Here is a 22808-nt window from a genome sequence, read left to right as displayed (position 1 = left end):
ATTCCCTTGGTCTTTCTTAAATTTTTATTTAAATATTGTGTCATTTGTTTTAGACTCTGGGTCCATGGTGGGCAATTTTTCTAATACTCATGAAGATGTTTTATAGCAATAAATTTTAAATTGTAAACACTGTGCCTTGCAATTGAATTTTTTTCTAACTAAAACTGTAGTATGCTCAATGCCATCAAGTGCTCTTGTTATCATATCTAAAAAGGTAAAACTAATATTGTTATTTAGAAATTCGACAAATATCATGTTTTGAATATCTGACTGCTGAAATGGTAAAAGTTCCATGGCAAAGATTCCAATGAATTTTCTTTGTAACTTTAAGTGAATTTAAGTAGAGAAAAAGTTCTCAAAGTAAGCAGGACTTGAATTATCAAAGGAATCTCAATCTTATTAAAAAATAAAAATAAAAAGCCTTTCCCATGTTTTACAATTGTACTTGAGCCCATTAAAAGAACTCTTTCATTTATGTTCCTTCTACATTAAAGTAATAAATTATTTGGATTATATATATTTTTTCCTGTTTCATTATTTTTAAATGAACTTCACTCAGGAAGTTGACAGTAGACCAATAAGACAATTTAGGTGAAAATGTGAGGGAAAGAATTACCAATAACACAACCATAAACAGAAACTACACCATGTCCCGGTACCGTGCTAGGGCTTAAACGTATTACTACCAGTCCTCGTGACAACCCTGCAATGAGCCAGTAAAATACGGCAATGAAGATATTGGGCTCTGGAACTATATGAGCATGTAGTTTCTTATTGGGGTGATAAAAACGTTCTGAAATTAGATAATGGTGATGGTTGCACAACTCAGTGATCATACTAAAAACCACTGATGTGCACTTATAAAGGGTGAATTTTTTGGCATGTGAGTTATATCTCAATAAAGCTCTATTTTTTCTAAAAAGAGTATATACTATGAAGTCAGACTGACCAAGTTAGAATCCTTGAGGGGAATGGTCTTGAGCAATTCTCTTAACTACTCTATGCCTCAGTACCCACATCTATCAAATGGGTATACTAACAGTACCTATTTCATAGGGCTGTTCTAAGGGTTAAATAAGATAATGCATGTAAAGGACTTAGCACAGTGTCTGGCACATTCTCGTTTTATAGATAAGGAAGCCAGGGTTCATAGAAATGAAGCAACTTACTAAGTTCACATAACCTTAGCTAAATGGTACAGGTGGGATTTGAGCCCAGGTCTGTCAGGCCTCAACGTCCATGTTCTTTCTACCATGCTGTGTTTCTTCTCCAGAACAGGGACAAAAGTCTCCCTAATATTATTCAATGATCCCTCCTCCATCACATTAAACCTGGGATTGAATGGAATGATGGATAAGAAACGTTTTGCTGGAAATCTTTCTCTAGGTCTAGGCAGTCCCCTCTCCCAAGCATCTTTCTTTAAAGGTTACCTTTGCAGCACATTATGTCAACTCATCACTTATATAACCAGATGTTTAAATGTGTGCTAATAAAGAGATTAATAAATAAGAGATCTTTTATAATTAAGGACTATTTTCTTTCTAGGCACCAGACTCTGGTCCAAATATCCTGAAGAACACAAATGTGTATTTAGGCAAATGAACAGAGTTAATAAAATTCATCCCATCATCTTCCTGCACAAGGCTCCTGCCATAGATAAAAATGCTAGGAAAGTATGGGGCCACCATTTCTGTCCTTTCTCACTTTCTTCCCAATACTACCTAGTCTTCCAGGGCTCTTAAAATCCTTCTGCCATCTCTTCTTCTTCTTACATATTCCTATTCTTTTCATAATTCTAAATTGTCCTAAAGTACCTTATATAGACCTGCTACTGCTCCCACCCACCCTACATTTCAAAAGCAAACAATCTGGGCTTCCCTGGTGGCGCAGTGGTTGAGAGTCCGCCTGCCGATGCAGGGGACACGGGTTCGTGCCCTGGTCCGGGAAGATCCCACATGCCGCAGAGCAGCTGGGCCCGTGAGCCATGGCCGCTGAGCCTGCGTGTCCGGAGCCTGTGCTCCGCAACGGGAGAGGCCACGACAGTGAGAGGCCCGTGTACCGCCAAAAAAAAAAAAAAGCAAACAATCTGCTAAGATCTGCTCAGAAGGGCAAGGTAAAAGATACTCCTTCCTCTTCTATCCCCAGAAAACGTCTTAGGGGGAGGAGCAAAGCTGGGGGCAAGACACATAAATATGGGCTTTACTATTTGATCTTTCCTTACATTTACTTCCAAATGAGGAAAGAATTTGCTACAGATATCCAATCATTGTCAAGAAGTAAATATAGTTTTCTGCTCTAAATAAACTCTTTTCAATTGTCCCCTTGGCTGCTCTACCTCTGCTCTCTTTCTAAGAGAGAAAGACTGTGTAGAAGTTGCCCTATGATGGAAGGTGACTACAATACCACTATTCGAAGAATTTGGTAAGATGTGTCCTTTGTCTTTTTAGTGCCACACAGTCCCTTGTGTTAAGCTCCAAAATTATCTTCTCTTCTCAACACATTACTATACCACATCTCTGACACTAATTCTTCATTTCTGCTTTAGGTAAGAAATTCTACCTTCACAGTTGCATTCATTTCTGCCAGTTCACATTCATGTTCTGCCCCCTGTGGATTTTGGTTAACATCTGTTAAACACTGAACTATAGGGCCATTCCTTGAATAACATATTTCACATTTTGCAAAGCAAACTGCTACATTATTACATATAATTCTCCATTCTCGATCTATGTTTTCAGCCATAAATGCTTTAGGAGAGTGAGATATATAGTAACACCATATCACATTATTTAAAATATTATAAATGCTATGACTTTAATTTACAAGAGTTTAAAAGCTTTAAAAGTTTTTTATTCCTTAAAATTTGCTTTTAAAGAAAACCTTATATAGACTTGAAAGTATGAGCTAGGAAAATTTAAACTTTAATAAAATTCGTATCATTACTCACAGTTTGAATTTTTTAAGCTATTACTGCTCACTGAGACTGGATACACTGACAATGTTAAGAGAATAAAAAATTTTGGAAAAGTTTGCAATTGGTTAAAGAATGTTATAGAGCAAAATAATTCATAAAGCTATTTTAGATTTTCAAGTTTAATCTAAAACTCTGTGATTTTCTGAGAAGATAAAAATCTCCCATTTATAACAAGTTGAGATAATTAATATTCAGAATGATGTTTCTGACATTCTCAACCAGTGTACTAAAAATAAAGAATGCACATACTTTAAAGACAACCCCTCAAACTGAATTCAGAAAAAAATTTCAATTTTGAACCTTTTAAAAATGTGCTCTATTCCTGTCTTTTTTTTTTTTTTCAATTTTGCACACAGCTGTCTGTTGTACTGTTTAGAATCATGCCAGATGCTGGGTTCATCCAGCAAAAGCAGGAAAACAATGGTTTGAAAGCAATTAGAAGCACTGAGGCTGCAGTGAGGCTCATATTAAAATGTGATAACACTGTTCTAGTGGGAATTTCAACACTACTCCATTTCTGACCTTTTTCTGTTGCCAGACGGGCGGCCTGTGTAGAAGGGCACTGTGATCGAGGAGGTAACATACTGGAATTTATTTCTGGAGCAAATGAAGGAGTAGCTGAGTTGGGCCCCCCCAAGGCTTTGATTATGGACTCGGCCACCATTGTATTTGAATACCAGTGGATCCTGTTGGCATCTAACGAAGCTCAAGGAATAAAAGCATATTAAAGCTTTGGTCCTATAAAATAATCTAGCACGAATCCATTCAGAAGGCAGAAGCATCAGGGCCTCTTGTTGCTAAAAAGCAGGGCAGGGGGGCCCAGCAGCGTGAAGGTTAATTAAACACTCCACTAACTTTCCTCAGAAATGGCTAACGCCACTCTATGGAGAAGCTTATTTAGGAGATGCAGAAGTAAACAATACCATCTACACATGTTTAGTATAAAACCATAAACGGTCAGAGAGGACTCACCTTGGGGCTGAAAATTCCAAAAGTACCTGAAATAAAAGGAAAAAGAATGGAGATGAGCCAAACTTGTATTTCTCAATCTTGGCTGGCATATGGTAGCTATAGCACCCAGTCCAAAAAGCTTCCTAAATAGCCAATAACAAGCCAAAGCCACTACCTACTCTAAGAAGAACCAAAGGGCTGTCCCTGAGATTTGAAAGATACTTAAAGGCTTGAAAGGGACATTTAACTCGCTGTACCACCTTATGTAAGCTTGACTTGAGAGCTGGAAAGGTCCTAAAACGTTACCTAGCCATGGTCCAGGGTTTCTCACAAGGAACTCTGCAGGCTTTGAGCAGGAAAATTCCTTGTTGTGATAACCTGTCCTGTGTATTACAAGACAATCAGCATCACTGGTCCTGGGCACCAAAAACCAGTGGCACCCCCAGTTGTTATGACAACTAAAACACCCCCCCAACACACCCCCCAATACCTTCTAGCCTAAATTCTTAATTTTACAGGTGCAGTGTGACAACTGATTCAAGGTTATCTAATGTTTTAGTGTCTGAGCCAAGACTGGGGCTCTTGCAGTCCACTCTGTCATTCTATCTCCTCTTTTATTTTGGGAAATGATCGGCAAAACCGACAACCCTTGAAGTCTTACACCAAATGAAATGGCAGTAGCAGCAAGGATCGTTGGTAAGTCACTGATTTGAAATGTAAATTGCTTTCCCCCAACAGAAGCAACGCTATATACAGTGGCTACCCACAGACGCCTATTGCACTTTGGATTCCATTTCCTCCCGCCTTCACAGGGACCTTACGTTATTCTCTATCGATTTTCTCTTGTATAAAGTCAACCTCTTCCTCTCAGTGTGGCCCTTTCCCTAAGCATTTATGATCATAGAAAAATAAAGCAAACCTTCCCTCACCCCTTCATATCCCTCCATCTGCTGTCCTCTTTCCTTTCACATCACAGTGAAATTTTCAAAAGTGTTTCCTAGTTTCTCCTTATTTCCTCACCTCCCACTCACTCCTCATCATACTCCCATCTTACTTACAGTCGCCACACATGAATTCTTGCTGTGAACATAGTGACCTCTAGGTCTCTAAATAGAAAGAACATTTTTCTATCCTCACCTTGACTTCCCAGGAGTGTATATGTGTATAAAAGCAATTTTTCCTAAGGAGAGAGTCCACAGCTTTTATCAAATTCTTAAAAAGATTCATAATCCAAAAAAGATTAGGAAAACGGTAATACATTGGTGATAATGGTGTGTCTTCCAGTATATACATGACTAGAATAAGGTGTGGCTACTTTAGGGAGGAACGCCAGCCCAGTGAGCACCTAGGTTATTTCTTTATAAGATAAAAATTCAGAAAATGGAGAGGAAGGAGATATGCGGGGAATGTGTTGCCATAATCCAGAGATGAATGTGTGGGAAATAAGCAGAGTTGAGGAAGAGAAGGTGAAGAAACCTTGCGATTGACTTTTCTTGTTCCTGTTCTTTCTCAGAACAGTTCTAGGCTAGCAATCAGGTAAAGGAATGTAAGATGCTTGGGTGAGAGGGCAGGGAAAGTTCAGAACAGCTTTGACATCTTCAGTGGAAAAGGGGAGAGGGGATAAGAAAAAGATGGGTGGGAAATGTAAAGGTGCAACATCTGGGGGAAAGGGCATCCATGTTGACTTAAGGGCATATGTAAGTTGAAACTGTCTGTAACTTAAATAATTTGTTTATATTAGTATCATGGGTTAATCTCCACCTAGCAGACAGTGCAGCTTCCCACTGAACCTGGCCACTGTGAAAAGTTTTCCATAAAACTCTTGTCTCTAAAACACAGCTAATCAAGCAAATTATCAAAGGGGTGAGCAATTTTCCATCTTCTGTTCCTATTTTTCCATTTTCTTTCAAGGCATTGCCTTGGCCCCGGATTCTAATCATTACCCAAACTCTAATTCAATATAAGTAGAAATTAGGGTGTTAGCATGTCGTGTGCAAATTGTGCGTGTGCACTCCTCTTTCCAAAATGTTAATGATGGCAACAGAGGGAACTTTGCTAACAAACGTTGTTTTCATTTATTGACCCAGAAAAAAACTTAGCCATGCCCTGGCAGTTAAAGGGCCAACTCCTGGCAAATTGTTAAATAGATAAAATGTTACTAATGATCTCCATTTCTTCTTTTATCTGCTCCCCCCATAATCCCCACTCCAACTCACACACATATTTTCAGTTCCCTTCTCTACCTACTGTAAAGTGGCCTGGCTTCCTGGTTTCTCTTGTTAGTTAAGAAGATGTTGTATGTTCACATATACTAAGTATTGCTTCTCCCAATAGTAGTTATATCTTAAGAAGGCTGATTATGGAGACAGAATTAAATTTAACAGATAAATTAAATTTAATCCAATAAAGTGGCAGGTCTACCTAGTTGACGTTAAATAGCAGAATATGCTTTATTCTTGATGATACTGTAATTAAATATTTCTGTCAATAAAAATCATATGTAGAACTTGATGTGGAATGACATGAAGTGGAATGTTAGTTCCCTTCTTTCTCAAGAGGTATAAAACTATGCTGATAACCTACCTCTTTTCCCTCTCTTCTTATTTTAACTATTAATTATGTAACAACCCTAAAGAAAGTCTGTTCGCGCGGGTGCGTGCGCGCACACACACACACACACACACCCCTCTATCCCACAGCTCACAGAGGATACTTCTAAAAAGCAAGGCCAAAAGGTGAGCAATCTCATCCCTCACTGGAGAGTGCCATGTATTATTCTCTGCTGGACACATTTGAGGTCTTGATCTTGTCTTGTTAAATATATCCTATGGATGGCCTTCATCACATTCTCTGGAAAGATGATTCCACACTAGAGAATTCTACACTCTTTAGGAGGCATTAGTCAAATCCTGCCAACATCTTCTAATTCTCATCCTTCACACTGAAAACAATTATGCCTTAACCAAAGACTCCAACAAGTCTGAAACTAGAAATTTTAAACCAAAATACAAAGACCATAATAGAAGTATATAGAAGAAAAAGCATGCAAACACACACAGAGTTGTGTTTATCCTAAAAGCCTCTAAGAATTTTCTATCAGGGCTGAGCAGATAGATGAACAAACACTTCTTTAATCTTCTCTTTGAAGCTTCAGCTTCCATATGAAAGGGAAGCTATCACTCCTCTGCAATATCCATACTCAGCATCACCAGGTCCATGCAAATGATATTTGGAACTTGAAAAAGATGAGTACAGAATGAGCAGAGAGAAAATGCTGCAACCATATTGATGATGATGATCTTCACATTCAGTCAAAATAAATCCATCTTAACTCGTGTCTCCAAAAATGAAAATGGAAGAATAAGATTTCACAGCGTTTAGTCTACAGCACAGAATAAAGTCTTGAAAATTTAGGGTTACATTACATGCAAAACAAAATTTGCTATTTGTGTTCTTTTTAATTAAAGAGGTTTTCATTGAACTTTAGTTTAAGGAAAAGTGCAGCAAATATAAAATGAACCCACAATACTAAGGGAGTCTTGATGAACAGCTGCAGCTGTAGCAACAGTATGATAATAATAATGCTAAGATTTTTGAAACATGTTGTTGGGCACTGTTTTAAGCACTTCTCTTATATTAACTCACTTCCTCCACACTCTAACCCTATTATTATGACCATTTTATGAATGAGGAAACCAAGGCCTCAAGAGGTGAGATAACTTGCCCATGGTTTCACGGCTAGTAATCAAGGCAGACGAGTTTCGAATCCTAGCGACTAGTTGCAGAACAGGAACTCTAATAAGAAATTAAGTTTTGGGACTTCCCTGGCAGTCCAGTGGTTAAGACTCCGTGCTTCCACTGCAGGGGCGTGCGGGTTCATCCCTGGTCGGGGAACTAAGATCCCACGTGCCATGCGGCACAGCCAAAAAAATAAAAAATTTTTTTAAAAAGAGGAAAGTTTTGAAAATACAATCTAACTTAAAAACACTCAGCAAAATGAATTCTTTCTCTAAAGACATTTTATTATTGTAACAGAATTCAGTCACTCAGTCAACAAATATTTATTTTATGTCTTCTATATGCTTTGCTCTGGTGCCACGGATGAAACGGTGACTGAAATAGATATGGTCCATCTAAGATTATACTTCAGTATCTTTCAAATTGCAATCATACTGTTCTAGTTTGCCACTCAAGATTCACAGAATATTAGATTTCTCCTAAAAATGAGGCTATTGACTTTTAATCATTAGTTTGGGGTTTCAGGGTGGGTGTCAAATTCTTGACCATGGAGCTAACCAATAAACATGGTTATTGAGATTAAAATACTCAGAGCTTTGCCCACTCAGCTAGCTAATTAGATAGATCCTGGTGAAGTAGGTAAGACAACTGTAACTATCCTCATGTTACTGGAAATATCTAAGAAGGAAAGATAATTCCATTTCCGAATTATAGTTAAACAATGTATTCAGCAAGTAAGATACGCTGGGTATTGTGCTAAGTATACGTTTTACATGTATTATTTTATTTAATCTTCATCATAATCCTATGAGGTCAGTACTATTATTATCTCCATTTTACAGATGAGGAAACTAAGACTCAGGAATGTCAAACAAATTGACCAGGATCATGTAGCTATTAGGTGGCAGAACCAAGATCTGTATCCAGGACTGCTTGGTTCCAGAGCCCAAGCTCTTAAATTTCATATTAACTGCATTTTATTGGCTGTAATATAGAAAACAAATCTAGTATTAAGAGAAGGTATAATTGTTTTGTCAGACAGCCTAGTATCAGGGAGTAATCAGTTCAGAGGTCTTTAATTTGGAGTCAACTATGGACTCAACTATTTGAGCTTGAGGAGATTCATGAACTCCCTAAAATTATGGGTGAAAAGTAATATGTGTTTTCTTTTCTCTTGAAAAGGAGTCCATAAACTTCATCAGATTTCCAAAAATGTGACTAACTCTGCCTCCAAAATGATAAGACCCCCTGGGTTAGATGCATAGGATTATAATGGCATTATAAACCTAGCTATGCAGAAAGGCCAACATCTGTAATATTATAAATCTAGAACATCTAGATGAAAATTTTTTGCAACTAAAGCGTTAAAAGTGTTATTTTACCTGTGACTTACAGAAATTTAAAACCTATCATACATTCCCTGTCTTGGTAAACCACCTGTTAAAAAAAGTCAAATCTCTTCTTGATGACTTACAGATATCCACATTTGAACTTCAGTTTTTTATACAAAAACAGTGGTGTCTTCTAAATGGATAGGCTATCTGCAATACTCAGTGTCCAGAGACCTCTATTTCCCTCTTGACCACCTCTGTTCTCTGGTAATGGCTGTCTCCAAACAGACTGCAAAGACTAAAACTGAAGTGTTATCCTGGCATTAGAAATGGAATTTTAGAATTCAAATGGACACCTGGGCTTTAACGGCAAGTTAATAGGCTAGGAAAACCCTTGTAATTGACCTTGAGCAGTGAGCCACATGGTAAAGACTGATTTACGCCCAAGGAAATGACTTTTCTGAACAACACTAATAGTCTGTATACTGGATATTTCCTACAACCTCTTCTCTCACTTGGGAAGATTCACTTGATTTCTAATTCTCTTTCTCCTACTAGTGTTCCATCTCCTACCTTGCAGAAGGAATGGGCAAGGGGCAAAGGGTAATAGGGCACGACACCCAAGAACAGAAATGGGAAAAGAGCACCATCTGGTGGAAGTCTCTGGTGGAGGCATCAGAGGACTGGGACCCAGGGGTGGGATACCAGCCTTAGAAACAGTTGGGCAAGAATGGGAAGGTCCCTGGGAGTGGTGCCGCCTGTAGTCCCTGTTCCTTCAATTCATCAGAAGTACAAGACCTAGTGTCTGCCTACAGGAAGCTTACAGTCTAGTCCAAAATATGAGATACTTACATATGAAGAGATGTCAATCTAAGATAGGAAATAAATACTATGGTAACAACAGACAATAAGCACATAACTCAAGTAACAGAAGGACCTGCCATAAGAAAGTCCTAGGTTCTAAGTTAGTAAATAACAAATACTGTGGTACAACAGACAATAAGCACATAACTCAAGTAATAGAAGGACCTGTCCTAAGAAAGTCCTGGGTTCTTTGGGGGGAGCTAATATTTCTGTGATCTTGAGTCTATATCCACAAATTTTAGAAACCCCAGAAGACAGCACCACAAAGTTCTCTTACAAGACACAATGGTCTCAAACTTTTATTAAAAAATAAACAAGCAACATTATCTGATTTGACCGTATTACCCATGACTAAAACAAATTTTTTTAGAAGTCCATTCCCAGACAATAAAAGAAATAATATAAAGTAAATTAATTCAATAAAACCCTATTCACCACTAGAGTCTTCTATAACACTATCACTACATGAAATCCATGCTATGTCAATCCAACATCCACTCTGGATATTAAAAGTAAGAAATCTAGGAGCTAAATGATTATGCCCTTGCACTGAAACACTGAAAACTACATTCTAATATTTCTTCCCCTGTGTTCTAGCGTTAACACTGCAAATTGTGGTTGTTATGACTATGCAATCCCCATACACCCTACATGTAACAGACAACCAAGTATAACTTAATGAACTATTAAAGAAAAATGCTAGCCAGCTATGTTGTGGCAAAATAAAAGACCCTAAATGTCAGGTCAGAGTTGACGTTTCTTTCTCTTTGTGCAAATAAAAGGGAGCAACTGAGGGGCAAGTTGGTTTGCTTGTTTTTAGGGTATAATGTCCACGGTGATCAGATCCAGCAGAAAAAGTGTGCAGTCTGGATGGGAGACAGCGAAGGAGGGAAGCAGTTTAGGAAGCTGCTGGGGAGCAAAAGAAGGGACAAGAGATTTGATAACAGACGTGGAGGCAGGTTGGGAATGGAGAGTCAGGAGGAAAGTCAGAGATGTCTTTTGGTTCCAAACGTGTGTATTGAGAGAAAACAAGGCAGAACTCACATACAAAGAAATCTAGCTGATTATCATATTTTAATCTGTACTATCTTTAGCTCTTGCCCTGCCATTTTTGTCACCGTTGATACTTAGAACTAATTTGCTTTTTCGTTTGTTCGTTTTATTAATTTTTATTGGAGTATGGTTGCTTTACAATGTTGTGTTAGCCTCCACTGCACAACAAAATGAATCAGCCACACACACACAGATATCCCCTCCCTTTTGGACTTCCCTCCCATGTAGGTTACCACAGTGCATTAGGTAGAGTTCCCTGTGCTATATAGTATGTACCCATCAGTTGTCTATTTTATACATAGTATCGATAATGTATATGTGTCAATCCCAGTCTCCAGATTCCTCCCACCTCACCCCTTTCCCCCTTGGTATCCATACATTTGTTCTCTATGTCCGTGTCTCTATTTCTGCTTTGCAAATAAGATCACCTCTACCATTTTTCTAGATTCCACATATATGCGTTATTATATGATATTTACTTTTTCTTTCTGACTTACTTCACTCTGTATGACACTCTCTAGGTCCATCCACGTCTCTATAAATGACCCAACTTCATTCCAGAACCTAACTTGTTTTATTTTTTGCTTGCTTCAGGTTAATAGCTACCCTTAGACCACTGAGACTCTTAGTTATCTGACTGATGAATAACTGATAACTGTATGACTCTGTGATTGAGGACCATATACTCATTGAATTTTACAGCCAGAAGGACATCGAAGGTCATTTAACCCGGCCCCTCACTACACAGGTGAGAAAAACGAAGCATGGAGAGGTTATCTGATTGCACCATAAGAGTTTAAAAATCCACATTGTGGAGCTATCACAGTTTATCTTGTGCAGAATCAGGAACAGGTTCAAAAACATGACATTCATTTGAAAATTCCTTTGATATTTTTCTTGTTATGAACATGTTCACTTTATTCACCTGAGAGCAAATGTTACACAAAATTTTTAAGCTGGACTAGTTCCTAGGGCTCCTCTAGGCAGTGTGGATTTGTGAACATTAACATGTCAACATACTCTTTATACCTCAAGTTATGAAGACTCTCCAACAGTAATAAATCTCCACTATTTGCCAGACACTCTGTGAGGAACTGAGAGGACAGAAAGCCTAAACTGTGGGCCAGTTTGGCTGGAATTATGCAGAATTGTGCAAAAGTGGTGTGACTGACCCAAAACACACACAAGGTAAAAATTGGGGCCAGAAGAAGCCAGGTCTGGCTAATTCCAGAACGCATCTTACTGCCTAGAGATGGAGGTTGCTGGGGGTGGATCTGGGATTGGATATTGGAAGATGGCTGGCGGGGGAGAGCGGGGGGGAGAAGGGTCACCGAGAGGCCAGGCCCAGGATGCAGAGGGAGGCCAGGCAGGGGGGCCAGGCCCATCAGAGCAGGTGGCAGAGGCCCAAAGTAGACATGTTTGAGGAGGGGGCAGGGCAGGATTCTGAGTGGTTTCCAACCTGAAAGTTTTTGTTTTATCTTGTGCAACAGGCTATGATGTCAAGCAAGAGTGAGAGGGGATATGATAAGGTAAAGACTGCTGAAGATTCGAGGGGGACGAATACTGAGGAAAACTGGAAAGGTTGCTGACATGGGGCATGTGAAGTAACTGCCAGGCATCATTAAGGGGTGAGCTGAGGTTGGAGACTAAGGTTGACGGTGGTGGCAGTCCAATTGTGTGATTTTTCTCCAGCACTGACTATCTGCCCAGGTATAAGATCAGAAAAAGTGGACAGTTGAATTGATCCAAGGTTAGAATTCTTCTAGGCTTGTAGGATGAAAGGACAAGAGAGTAAGAGAAGACTGGAGGGGCACGCCATGGAGCTCGGGCTGGCCAGGGAAGAAACCAAAGGCCGAAGACTTGACTATAACGTCTGTACACATTAAATACTTTAAACAATCAATTAAACTATTCAAGAACAGGAGATATCGTTATTCTACTCTTCTCTCTCAGGACTGTTCTTTGTCCCAAAAGTCCCAAACCTCTCCTATCTCATGTTCCCTGTTTCAATGGCTGACAACTCCATCTACCCAACTGAAACTTAGGAATCATCCTTTACCTCCTTCTCTATTGTATGTAGATCCCATCATTCACAAAGACCTGGAGATTCTACTCCCTTCATATATTTTTAATCTATCTCCGCTCCCTCTCTACGGGCATTGAATTCACTCAAGTCCTCAAAATGCCTCACCCAGATCAATACAACCATGTCCCAAGTGGTCTACCTGCCACCTTGCTCCTCTCTGACCCATTCCCCCCAGTGCTGATGGAGAAAGAAGTGCAGTGACCGTGAAGAGCAAAGGCTCCGCAGACAAGTCTGGGTTGGAGTCCCAGCATCTTCATCTTCTAGCTGTGAGACTGTATCTACAGCCTCAGTTTCCTCATCTTTAAAATATAAATAATAAACATACCTGTCTCGTATGGTTCTTGGGAGGATTAACTGAGATGATACACACAAAGAACTGAGCATTAGGCCTGGCACCTGGCAGCCTTCAATAAGTCTCAACTGTTATGCCATTAGCACCATCATTATTCTAACAACCTACCAACATGCAAGCCAAGTCTTAACATTCCCCTGCTTGAAATCCTTCAGTGGCTTACCCCAGCCTGGTCCTCCCCTGCTCTGCTCACGCTCCTGCCCTTACATGTCGCAGCTCTCTCTGCCGGCACACTTTCCCCTCCAGGCCCCTTCCTCTCCTAGTGAACCCCTGATGGTCCTTCAAGGCTCAGCTCAGTCTCCTGTGTTAGGTGCTCCCCCAGCACATGTGTGCACTCCCCTCAGCAGCACCTGTGTACTGCACCACAAGCTTCTCATCTCTCTACGTCACTGAGCCCTCAAGGGGCACTAGCTCAGAGCTTGCTACATAAGTGAACACAGGTGAGAAGCAGAAGGGCTGTCTGAGTTCAGCACGCGTAGAGCACAGGGTACCTTTCAGGGAGGGGTGGAGACGAGGTTGGAGGGGCAGGCAGAAGGCAAGGCTCTCTAAGCAATGCTATGGAGTGTGGATTTTATCCCAAATAAGATAGGGAGAGGTACCCTCCTTTTCCTCTAAATTATTCACACAAAGGCAAGAGGGGGAAAAAAGAAATCAAAGGAAGGGAAGAAAAGGAAGAAGAGAAAGATAAAAATAAGTAAATTTCATTAAACTAAAACCTTCATCCAAATGAAGAACTTTTTCCCCCAAAGCCTGGCGTCAAAGGCGAAGTACAAAATGACCGGCAAAAGTATACTTCGAAAGATACAACCGAACACACATCACAGTGGCAAGAATCCAATATATAAATACAATCAATTTGTTTCCTCATTAAAAGCTTTCATGAAGAAAATGATTTAATACAAATGCTAAAGCTACTGACACAGATTAATTGAAAAATAACAACAGAATTCTAATTAAAGACATAATATTATTTCACTCATTCACACTGCACCAAAATTTGAATAAATATATAAAAACAATCTAGAAAGCAGGCTTCTACTGGTAACCACTCTAAGAGCTACAATGCATTACTGAAATTAAAAAAAAACCAAGTCCTATCCCTTTTTTTTTTTTTTTGCTTTATAACAAATTTAATCAGTGATACATATACATATGTTCCCATATCCCCTCCCTTTTGCGTCTCCCTCCCACCCTCCCCATCCCACCCCTCCAGGCGGTCACAAAGCACCGAGCTGATCTCCCTGTGCTCTGCGGCTGCTTCCCACTAGCTATCTGCCTTACGTTTGGTCCAACTCCTATCCTTAAGTGTACACTTTCTTCCAGTTAAGACCTGAGATGTACACAAAAATTCAGAAATCATTTAAACATTATTTCACAGCTTTGCCCTCAACTTGACTTTTTTCCCAATTGCACAAGATTCTGTACTAAAATATCCTTCTTCCCCATTTAGTTCTTCGCACAGTGCCTACAGCAGTCATAGTTAAACCCGTACATACGGCATCCGATCATCCAAATCATAAAGCAGGGAAGTGATTTAGACCTAAAGGCTAATGACTATGTGACCAGCTCTACTGCTGCATCAGTACAGGTCAGGGGTCACCAGCAGTTCAACCACAACGACCAGTCAATCCCAGGACAGTGGTTCGGTCCCACTTCAAGGGAGTCTCCAGCGTCAGAAATGTCTCCAGATGTTGCCAGGCCACAGGGAAGCACTTAAGTCAGTGGGCAAACATCAGGACAAGGGAAGGACCAAGACTATTTGTTCTGACCATATCTCCATCCCTCATCCCAGAAGCTAATTAGGTTGAAATGTTGTCAGCTACTGGCTGGCCCTAAACCCTGCTGATAAGATTTTCCTGTCAGTCATCGCCAGTCATATTGGGGGACCCTCCTTAGCACCCAAACCAACAGCCTACTCACACTTCTTCCTTTGTTCCCGTTAAAATACAGTTTAAAACCAAAGTAGCTACTTACCAAACAAAAATAGTGTCCTCTAATAAAGATTTTACACATACTTGTCTGATTTTAAGAATCTTCTGGAACCCTAATTGAAACACGAATTCCCCAGTGTTCACACCAGACCTACTAAATTAGCATGTCCAGGGTAGTGATCTAGAAGTCTGTATTTTAAACAAGATCCCCAGGTAATTCACATGATGGGGCAAGTCTGTAGAACACTATAAAGGTTATGGGTATTTTATAAATGGTTTCCTGTTAAGGGAATTATAGATAGGAAGCCCTCAGTTCAAGTATAGACTGTATTCCAAAATTCATTTCCAGTTGTTTGGACCTTGAATTGCATTTTCTTAAAGAAACAAAGTAAAAGATAATGTTAAGTTTTCTGGATATGCTTTAAAAAACCGATTAAATCTTGTTAATAAATCTGAGATATAGTAAATACAATCTTTAATTTACAAACCAGTCACATTTCAAAAGTTGAAGCATAAAGTCAGCCATTTAGAATGTATTTTCCCATTGACATAAATTTCTGAAAAGTGGTTAGATTATCTGGTTATCCATAAAAGCTCATAATAAACCAAAGGCAGCTATGGTACGAAGGATATAAATATGAGCTCAAAGCAAGAGATACTGGGAAGAAAGAAAGATCTGTCTTCCTTTGCTGGGCACAGAGAATAAACATAGGCAACCTATGACATTCTTATCCTCTCTCCCTTTGCAACCATCTCCTGTCTCCCAGTGGCCTCAGCCCAGGTACCAAGGACCCACATGATTATCTAAAATTCCCTATTAAAGAATCAGCTTACCTATGCCCGTCCCATGATTTACTCTCCTCAGTTATGTACCTCTTCTCCCCAAATCCAGTCAAAACTCCCATTTCCATGATTTGGTTCCATCCTATCTCTCATTACTCCCTTACACCTAACAAACAGAATTACCCTTTGGTTCCCAAACATGGCTAAACTTTTATCTCCTCAGTTTCTTTGCACATGCTATTTTTGTGTGCAATATTCCATCCCTTTCAAACCCAAAGCCAAAACATGATGTCATCTCATCCAGGAAGGTCTCTCATAGCCCACCAACCAGAAGTAATTTCTTTTTCTGGGATCTCACAGTACAATCTGTGGGCACCTCTTCTAAAGTGTTAGCCACAATATATCTTGAACTGTAGTTATTTCTGCATACTTTTATATCTTTCCCATTGGGTTGTAAATTTCTTGGGAATATTTTTTGGGTATCTACAATGTAACATGCCTTGTATTAGGCACTTTCAACAATCCTACAAGGTGGGTGTATTGTACAATTACTCAGTTTATCCTGCTCAAAGATAATTTCCAGGAGGACTGGAGACTGTCATATTCACCACAAAAATGCTTTGCACACAGTGGATGCTGAATAAACATTTGTTGAATGAATGAAGTAGCATTATTCACTTGTTATGAAGAAATCGAGCCTAAGAGTGCCGGCCAAACAATCATACTGCCTGGGCTCAAATCCCAATTCCAAAACCTAACAGCTGTATAACCTTGAGCAAGTCGATGACCTCTCTGAACCTCAGTTTTCTCATCTGCTAAAATGGGGATCATTATAGTATTCACCTCTCACCTGTTGTGAGGATTAAATGAGATAATGTGTGTAAAGCCCTTTGACACTGGGCCTGGCACAGGATAACTGTGTGATGAATGTTAGCTGTGACTGTTACTCTTCAGTTGCAGAGGCAAGAGCCTCTAAAGCCCTCATTCTTTCTGAGGAAAAGGATCCTCTGTTAACTTCATAACACTCAGGGTACCTAGCACTGTGAATTGCCCATAACAGAGGTTCAACAAACTTAATTTCCTCAGCACAATCATCTAAGCCAAAAGTTAGAAGGAAATCATTAAATAGGACTAGCGCACCTGAATGTACAATCAAAAACCCCTTAACCCTCCAGGTGAATTTATATTTTAAAAGAGGACTATGAGCCCAAATGAATCTCTAAATGGTGAAACTCCAGGTATGTAACAAATTGAAACCAAACATTTCAGACTGTCTAGAGAAGACACCCGTGGGCAGTGGGCTCCGTGCTGGCTCTGTTCATGAGTCTGGCCACTCACTGGTCCAAGAACTTCTTGAAAAACAGGGATATATCTTCCGTGACACTGTCTTGATCACCTGGCATTATGCCCAGCAAAGAGTAAACAAATAGCCAATACATATTTGTTAAGTAAATTAACTGCTTCCTGCTTGTAATCCTCACCCTGCTCTTAGTTAATTCTATTTCTCTTCACGACCAACATGAAAATCCATCATGGTGACTGATGTTTTGAGAAGGAGGAAGTGAATGGTTTACTCAAGCACCATCACTTTGGAAAGCTAGTCCCAGAAATACAAATGTTACTAAATAGTCACAGAGTGTAGATAATCCTGTGTCAGTTCAGTGCAGCTCAGAAAGATAATATTTAAGAAATGGAAGTTGTTCCTAGTCAGTGATACCTCATCTAATGAAGACCTTGAGAATGACCTTCCTTTATTTAAAAAAAAACATATTCTAGAAAAATCATCATAAACTACTCAAAGGACTGCTGTATTTCATATTGCTCAAAAATAATTTTACTTTCGTGTGTGTGTGTGTGTGTGTGTGTGTGTGTGTTTAGGCACAGAGTAAAAACACTCCAAATACAGTTGTTTATTTGCATAGAAGTGACCCAAGGCTACAACTAATTTCCTCCTTCCACATCTCTTTTCCCTACAATGCCAACTCCTTTCCCACCTGGAAACAAATACTCTTTGGCTCGTAAATCCCTGCCTCTTTTTAAAAGAGGAAAGGCTCTGATATCAGTGACTTAGGATTAAATACACATTCACTGTAGAGAGTTGAAAAATACAAGTAAATAAAAAGGAGAAATTAAAAATCACTCAGGGCTTCCCTGGTGGCGCAGTGGTTGAGAGTCCGCCTGCCGATGCAGGGGACGCGGGTTCGTGCCCAGGTCCGGGAAGATCCCACATGCCACGGAGCGGCTGGGCCCGTGAGCCGTGGCCGCTGAGCCTGTGTGTCCGGAGCCTGTGCTCCGCAACGGGAGAGGCCACAACAGTGAGAGGCCCACGTACCGCAAAAAAATAAATAAATAAAATAAATTTAAAAATAATAATAATAAATAAATAAAAATCACTCAAACTCTACTTTCCAGAAATTACTGTCATTAACATTTTGCAGTAATTTTTCAGGCATTTTTTTGAAAAAAATATATATACACAACCAATTTTTTCACTTACAGTATATCTTACCATTCTACATCAATACATCTTCTATAGCATTAATGATTAAATTATCTTCTTTTTTTATGTTTGCCCTTTCAACAGAATGGAGGAGCAGAATAAACTGGAACAGGGAGAAACTTGAAGCAGAGAACCAGAAAAGAGAATTTTGCAGAGCTCTGAGTAAGACTCCATGAGGGCTAAAGTTTAGCCAGTGACAAAGGGAAGAGAAAGGAGAAGACAGATTTAGGATGCAGAATCGATAGGCTTGTTGATGGTTTGGGGAGGGAAGAGAAAGGAGGCAGGAATGACTTCCAGGATTCTGCCTTGGGGGCCAGGACCTAGTGAAAGCAGAAATAGACTTTAGGGGTGAGAAGAATATAAAATAATGAGTTCAGTTCTGGACACTCCATCAGTGAGGATTCTTCTGGCTACAAGTAACAGAAAACCTCACTGGCAGAGGCTTAAATAAGTAGTTCATGTTTCCTTCAAAACAAAAAGTCTGGAGACAAGTGATTCCACGGATGATGCAGGGGCCCAACAATGGCATGAAGGACCTAGGCCCTTCCCTTATTTCTGCTCTAACACCTTAGAGCACAGTAATGTCTTAAGGTGGCTACTGCATTTCAATGTGTTTTTCTTTTTTTTTTTTTTTTTTTGGTCTCCCAAGCATAAGACTGTCCTGTGAGAGGCTATCAGAAGTTTTCTCCTTATATTTCTTCGGCCAAAACTATATCTTATGTAAACCCTAGACCAACCACTGGCAAAGCAGAATGGCTTTCAGATCATGAGTCATCCCTGGGCTGGTGGGGTTCTGCTGTCCAGGAAGAATGGAGGGTGGCTGCTGGGTAAGCATCCAGCAGGGTCTGCCCCCAGCTTTGTGAAGTTTAGGATATCAATAAGACACCCAAAAGGAGTTGTCCAATATGCTGTATGGTGCCTTGGAGAGAGAAGTGCAGTTGAGCTGTAGAATTAGGAGTCATCCACGTACAGGGGAAGCGTAGAGCTAGGGACATGCATGCAACTGCCTACAATGAATGTGGTGAGAAAAGAGGGAAGCCTGAGGGACAGCAGTGAAGAGGGCAGCATAGAAAACCAAGCTCAAGCCAGAGCCTAAAATCAGAGTATAAATGCAAGGAAGAAGGAAAACCAGGAGAGACTATTATCATGGGGACAAATGGAGGGAGAGATATTTTGTTTGTTGTTTTTATTTGCTTGTTTGTTTTTACTTTTTGAGGAAAAGGAAGCTATCAATAGTGTCACATGCTGCAGAGAGACCAAATAAGACGAAGATTGAACAGTGTCACCTGGATGTAGCAATTAGCAAGTTACTGGTACTTTGTCAAGAATAACATGATAGGAGCAGAGACTAGATTATAGGGGACTGAAGAGCGGCCAGAGAAGAAGAAACCAGAAATGTCTAGTCTAGGCTTCTATTTCAAGAAGTGCATCTGTAAAAAAAGAGATACAGGACAGTAGCTAGAGAGGGAATCACTGTGTAGGATGTAATGTTTTTCTTAATATTAGGAGAGATTTGAGCATATTTATATGATGAATGGAAAGATGTAATCCGGAGACAAAAGCTAAATTTGAGAAAGAGAAGGTCTCTGGGAGGCAGTGGTAATAGTGGAGTGAAAATGACAACTGTGAGTCACAGCCTCAGTCCTGAAACAGTGTGAGGGAAGACTCCGAACTCAAAAGATGACAGAGAATTGTAAAGCCATGCAGACAAATCTCAAAAGGGAAGAGGTTTGGGATAAGATTGTATAGTAAAAGTCTAGAAGTGACAGCAAGGAGCTTGAAGGATGCCAACAGCACTTCTGGAAAATGAGCAAGTTCTATTTAAAATGACTGCAAGCAAAACAGTGTCCTGAAGAAGAACCATGTTTTACTTGGGCAGGGATGGAGAAAAGAGGTTGAGGATATCATGGAATTTGATTATAACAGAACATGGATTCTAGGAAACACAGGGGAAAGGATTAGAAGAGAAGTCCTCAGGAAAGATGAGATGGTGGAGACAAGGAAGGGCAAAGCTTTAGAGGAAGGATGATGACCAAAGGCAGAGGGCTTTCGAAGGATCATGGCTGGAATGACTGGCACCCATGCTCCAAAAGAACTCCAATACATGATGAGCAGCCTTGTAACCTTATACCACAGACTGTTAAACAATGTTATCACATGAGACGTTTGAAGAGATGGACACCGTCTTTACAAATGGCTCTGTATCCCCCAATGCTCAATAAAAAGAAAGCATCCTATTTCTGGAAAAGAATATGTGGGGTTGGCTACTGAACAGTTCCTTTCATAATACAGAGGGTCTCTTGCTCTAGTGTTTAGCCTAGGACTGGAGAACATATTTATAACAGTTTTCCCCCATTCATTCAACTCACGTTATTGAGCTCATATCACATACCAGTACCATTACAGACCTTTTTTTTTTAAATGAACATCCATGCCTTTAAGGAGTTATAATCTCCAGAAATATGTATTCTGAGTTTTAAGAAATTGAATTTAAAAAGAACTTAAAAGTGGTAAGTGGTAGAGCAGGGCTTCTCAAATGTTTGTGTGCATACAAAGAATCTTGGGATCTTACTAAAATGCAGATTCTGATCCAGTGGGTCTGATTCAGTGCAGCCTGAGAGTCTACATTTCTAACAGCTTTCCAGGTGATGTTGATGTTGCTGGTCCACGGGCCACTCCTGGAGTCTCAAGAAGCTAAGACTCTAGCAAAAAAGATTTCTTGCTTTACCTTTTCCATTTACACTGACCTATAAAGCCCTAAGAATTTTTCCTCTTTTTTTTTCCCTGCTAACTCTCTTATCCATCCTTTTTTTTCCTAATAAAAAAGGGAGGTTAGGGTAGAAAACCTTACAAAAAGCTTTTTCTTCTAAGCAACTATTAGCTACACACACCGTTTTCACAAACATGCCAAACATCTATCTCCTGATCAAATACTTTTGCGGAACCTCTACTATTTCAAACAGGGCACCTAGATATTCAGTAAAAGAATAAAGAGACTGGGAGCGGCAATTAATTCTAGTTATGCCATATGGCAGTATAGAACACTGGCTGGAACCTGAAAACGCAATTTCACAAGTCTTACTTATTCTGAATTTTAATCATTATAGGATCAGCAAACATATGTCTACCAACCTGCTCCATTTACACAAAATTTTAAAGAATAATCACACTGCACACTCAATAATGATTGGTTTTTCCCAAATGGACTTAAAATTTCTCTCCTACCAGATTCTCAAAATAAAGTAGCTGCTGACAGCTCCAGTTTAATCTCCCTGTTAAATAAAATCTTCAAACAGTACTTTTAACGAATAGCATTGCTTGCTTTCTTACCATTTTCATCATCAGCTCACAATTTTGCACAACTATAATTTTCTCCGGTTCCAGACTCCTCAGCCCTGGGGCTGGTTCAGGTGCTGGCCCTCCTGTCCCTGTGAACTCCCTCCATCGTGTCTGTCACTGCTGAGACACCCATCCCCACCACATTCTCTCCATTTCACCTCTCTCCAGAATGGAGACATTAGCATTTTCAACACATACTTCATCCCCTGTCCTCTTAGAGCTAAGATACCTTCATCTCCTGTACATCTAATAATTTCAAGATAAGGACAGAAAAAGCAGTTCTTGTTCTGTGAACTTTTGTCTCTGGTGCTTGAGAGACTGTCCTAATATCCCCTGAACATGTTTTAGTGATAACATTTACTGCACCAGGGCCAAAATGATTTTCTGCCACTTTCAATTCTAGTTCAATAAAAGAATAAGAGCTTTGTTTCTAACCTCTGTCATTTTTAATACCATAAAATGATTTTAAAAATGTAAAATTGAGTTCCATTTCCTACTGGACTACCAATCTCATATTAGCTTTCCTTTTATCAAATTTATGAGAAAAGTCAGAAATTGCCTTTCCTTAAAAAAGATCAAAATTTCAGGATCTCCTGGGCAGAATGCTTGAATTGAATTTCAGCTCTCAATAATTGCTGGCCTGGAAGTTTTAAAGAAGTATAAAAGTTAGATACTTAAAGTTAGTAATGTCAGAAATAAAAAACTGGAGGATTATCCCTAAGTTTACTATCAACCAGAAATAATAAAGTTATTCTCAGAAAATTATCATCCTAAAAAATCACAAACATGTTTATTACATTTCCAAATTGAGGAAGTCTATGGTTTTCTGAAACAATGGTGAATGAAGTCCATGGTTTCTGAACTGCAAAGTGAAACAAATAATGTTTTTTGAAACATCATATTATA

General features: G+C 39.5%; 1 protein-coding gene across 3 annotated transcripts in view; it reads right to left on the bottom strand.

The window, feature by feature from the left end:
- Window positions 1–22808, bottom strand: part of SKAP1 (src kinase associated phosphoprotein 1) — a 280603-nt gene that overhangs the window by 212772 nt on the left and 45023 nt on the right. For all 3 annotated transcript variants that reach the window (XR_014291940.1, XM_082604463.1, XM_082604464.1), the window contains exon 3: window positions 3947–3972. Coding sequence is in view for 2 of the 3 variants with exons in the window: in XM_082604463.1 (XP_082460589.1) it covers window positions 3947–3972 (26 nt within the window). In the remaining variant the exon portion in view is untranslated. The remainder of the gene's footprint in view (window positions 1–3946; window positions 3973–22808) is intronic.

Source organism: Mesoplodon mirus (genome assembly GCF_964341445.2).
Source record: "Mesoplodon mirus genome assembly, chromosome: 18".
NCBI classification, from domain to species: domain Eukaryota; kingdom Metazoa; phylum Chordata; class Mammalia; order Artiodactyla; family Ziphiidae; genus Mesoplodon; species Mesoplodon mirus.
The sequence above is the reverse complement of the archived record's forward strand: the minus strand, read 5'-3'. Positions and strand labels throughout refer to the sequence as shown.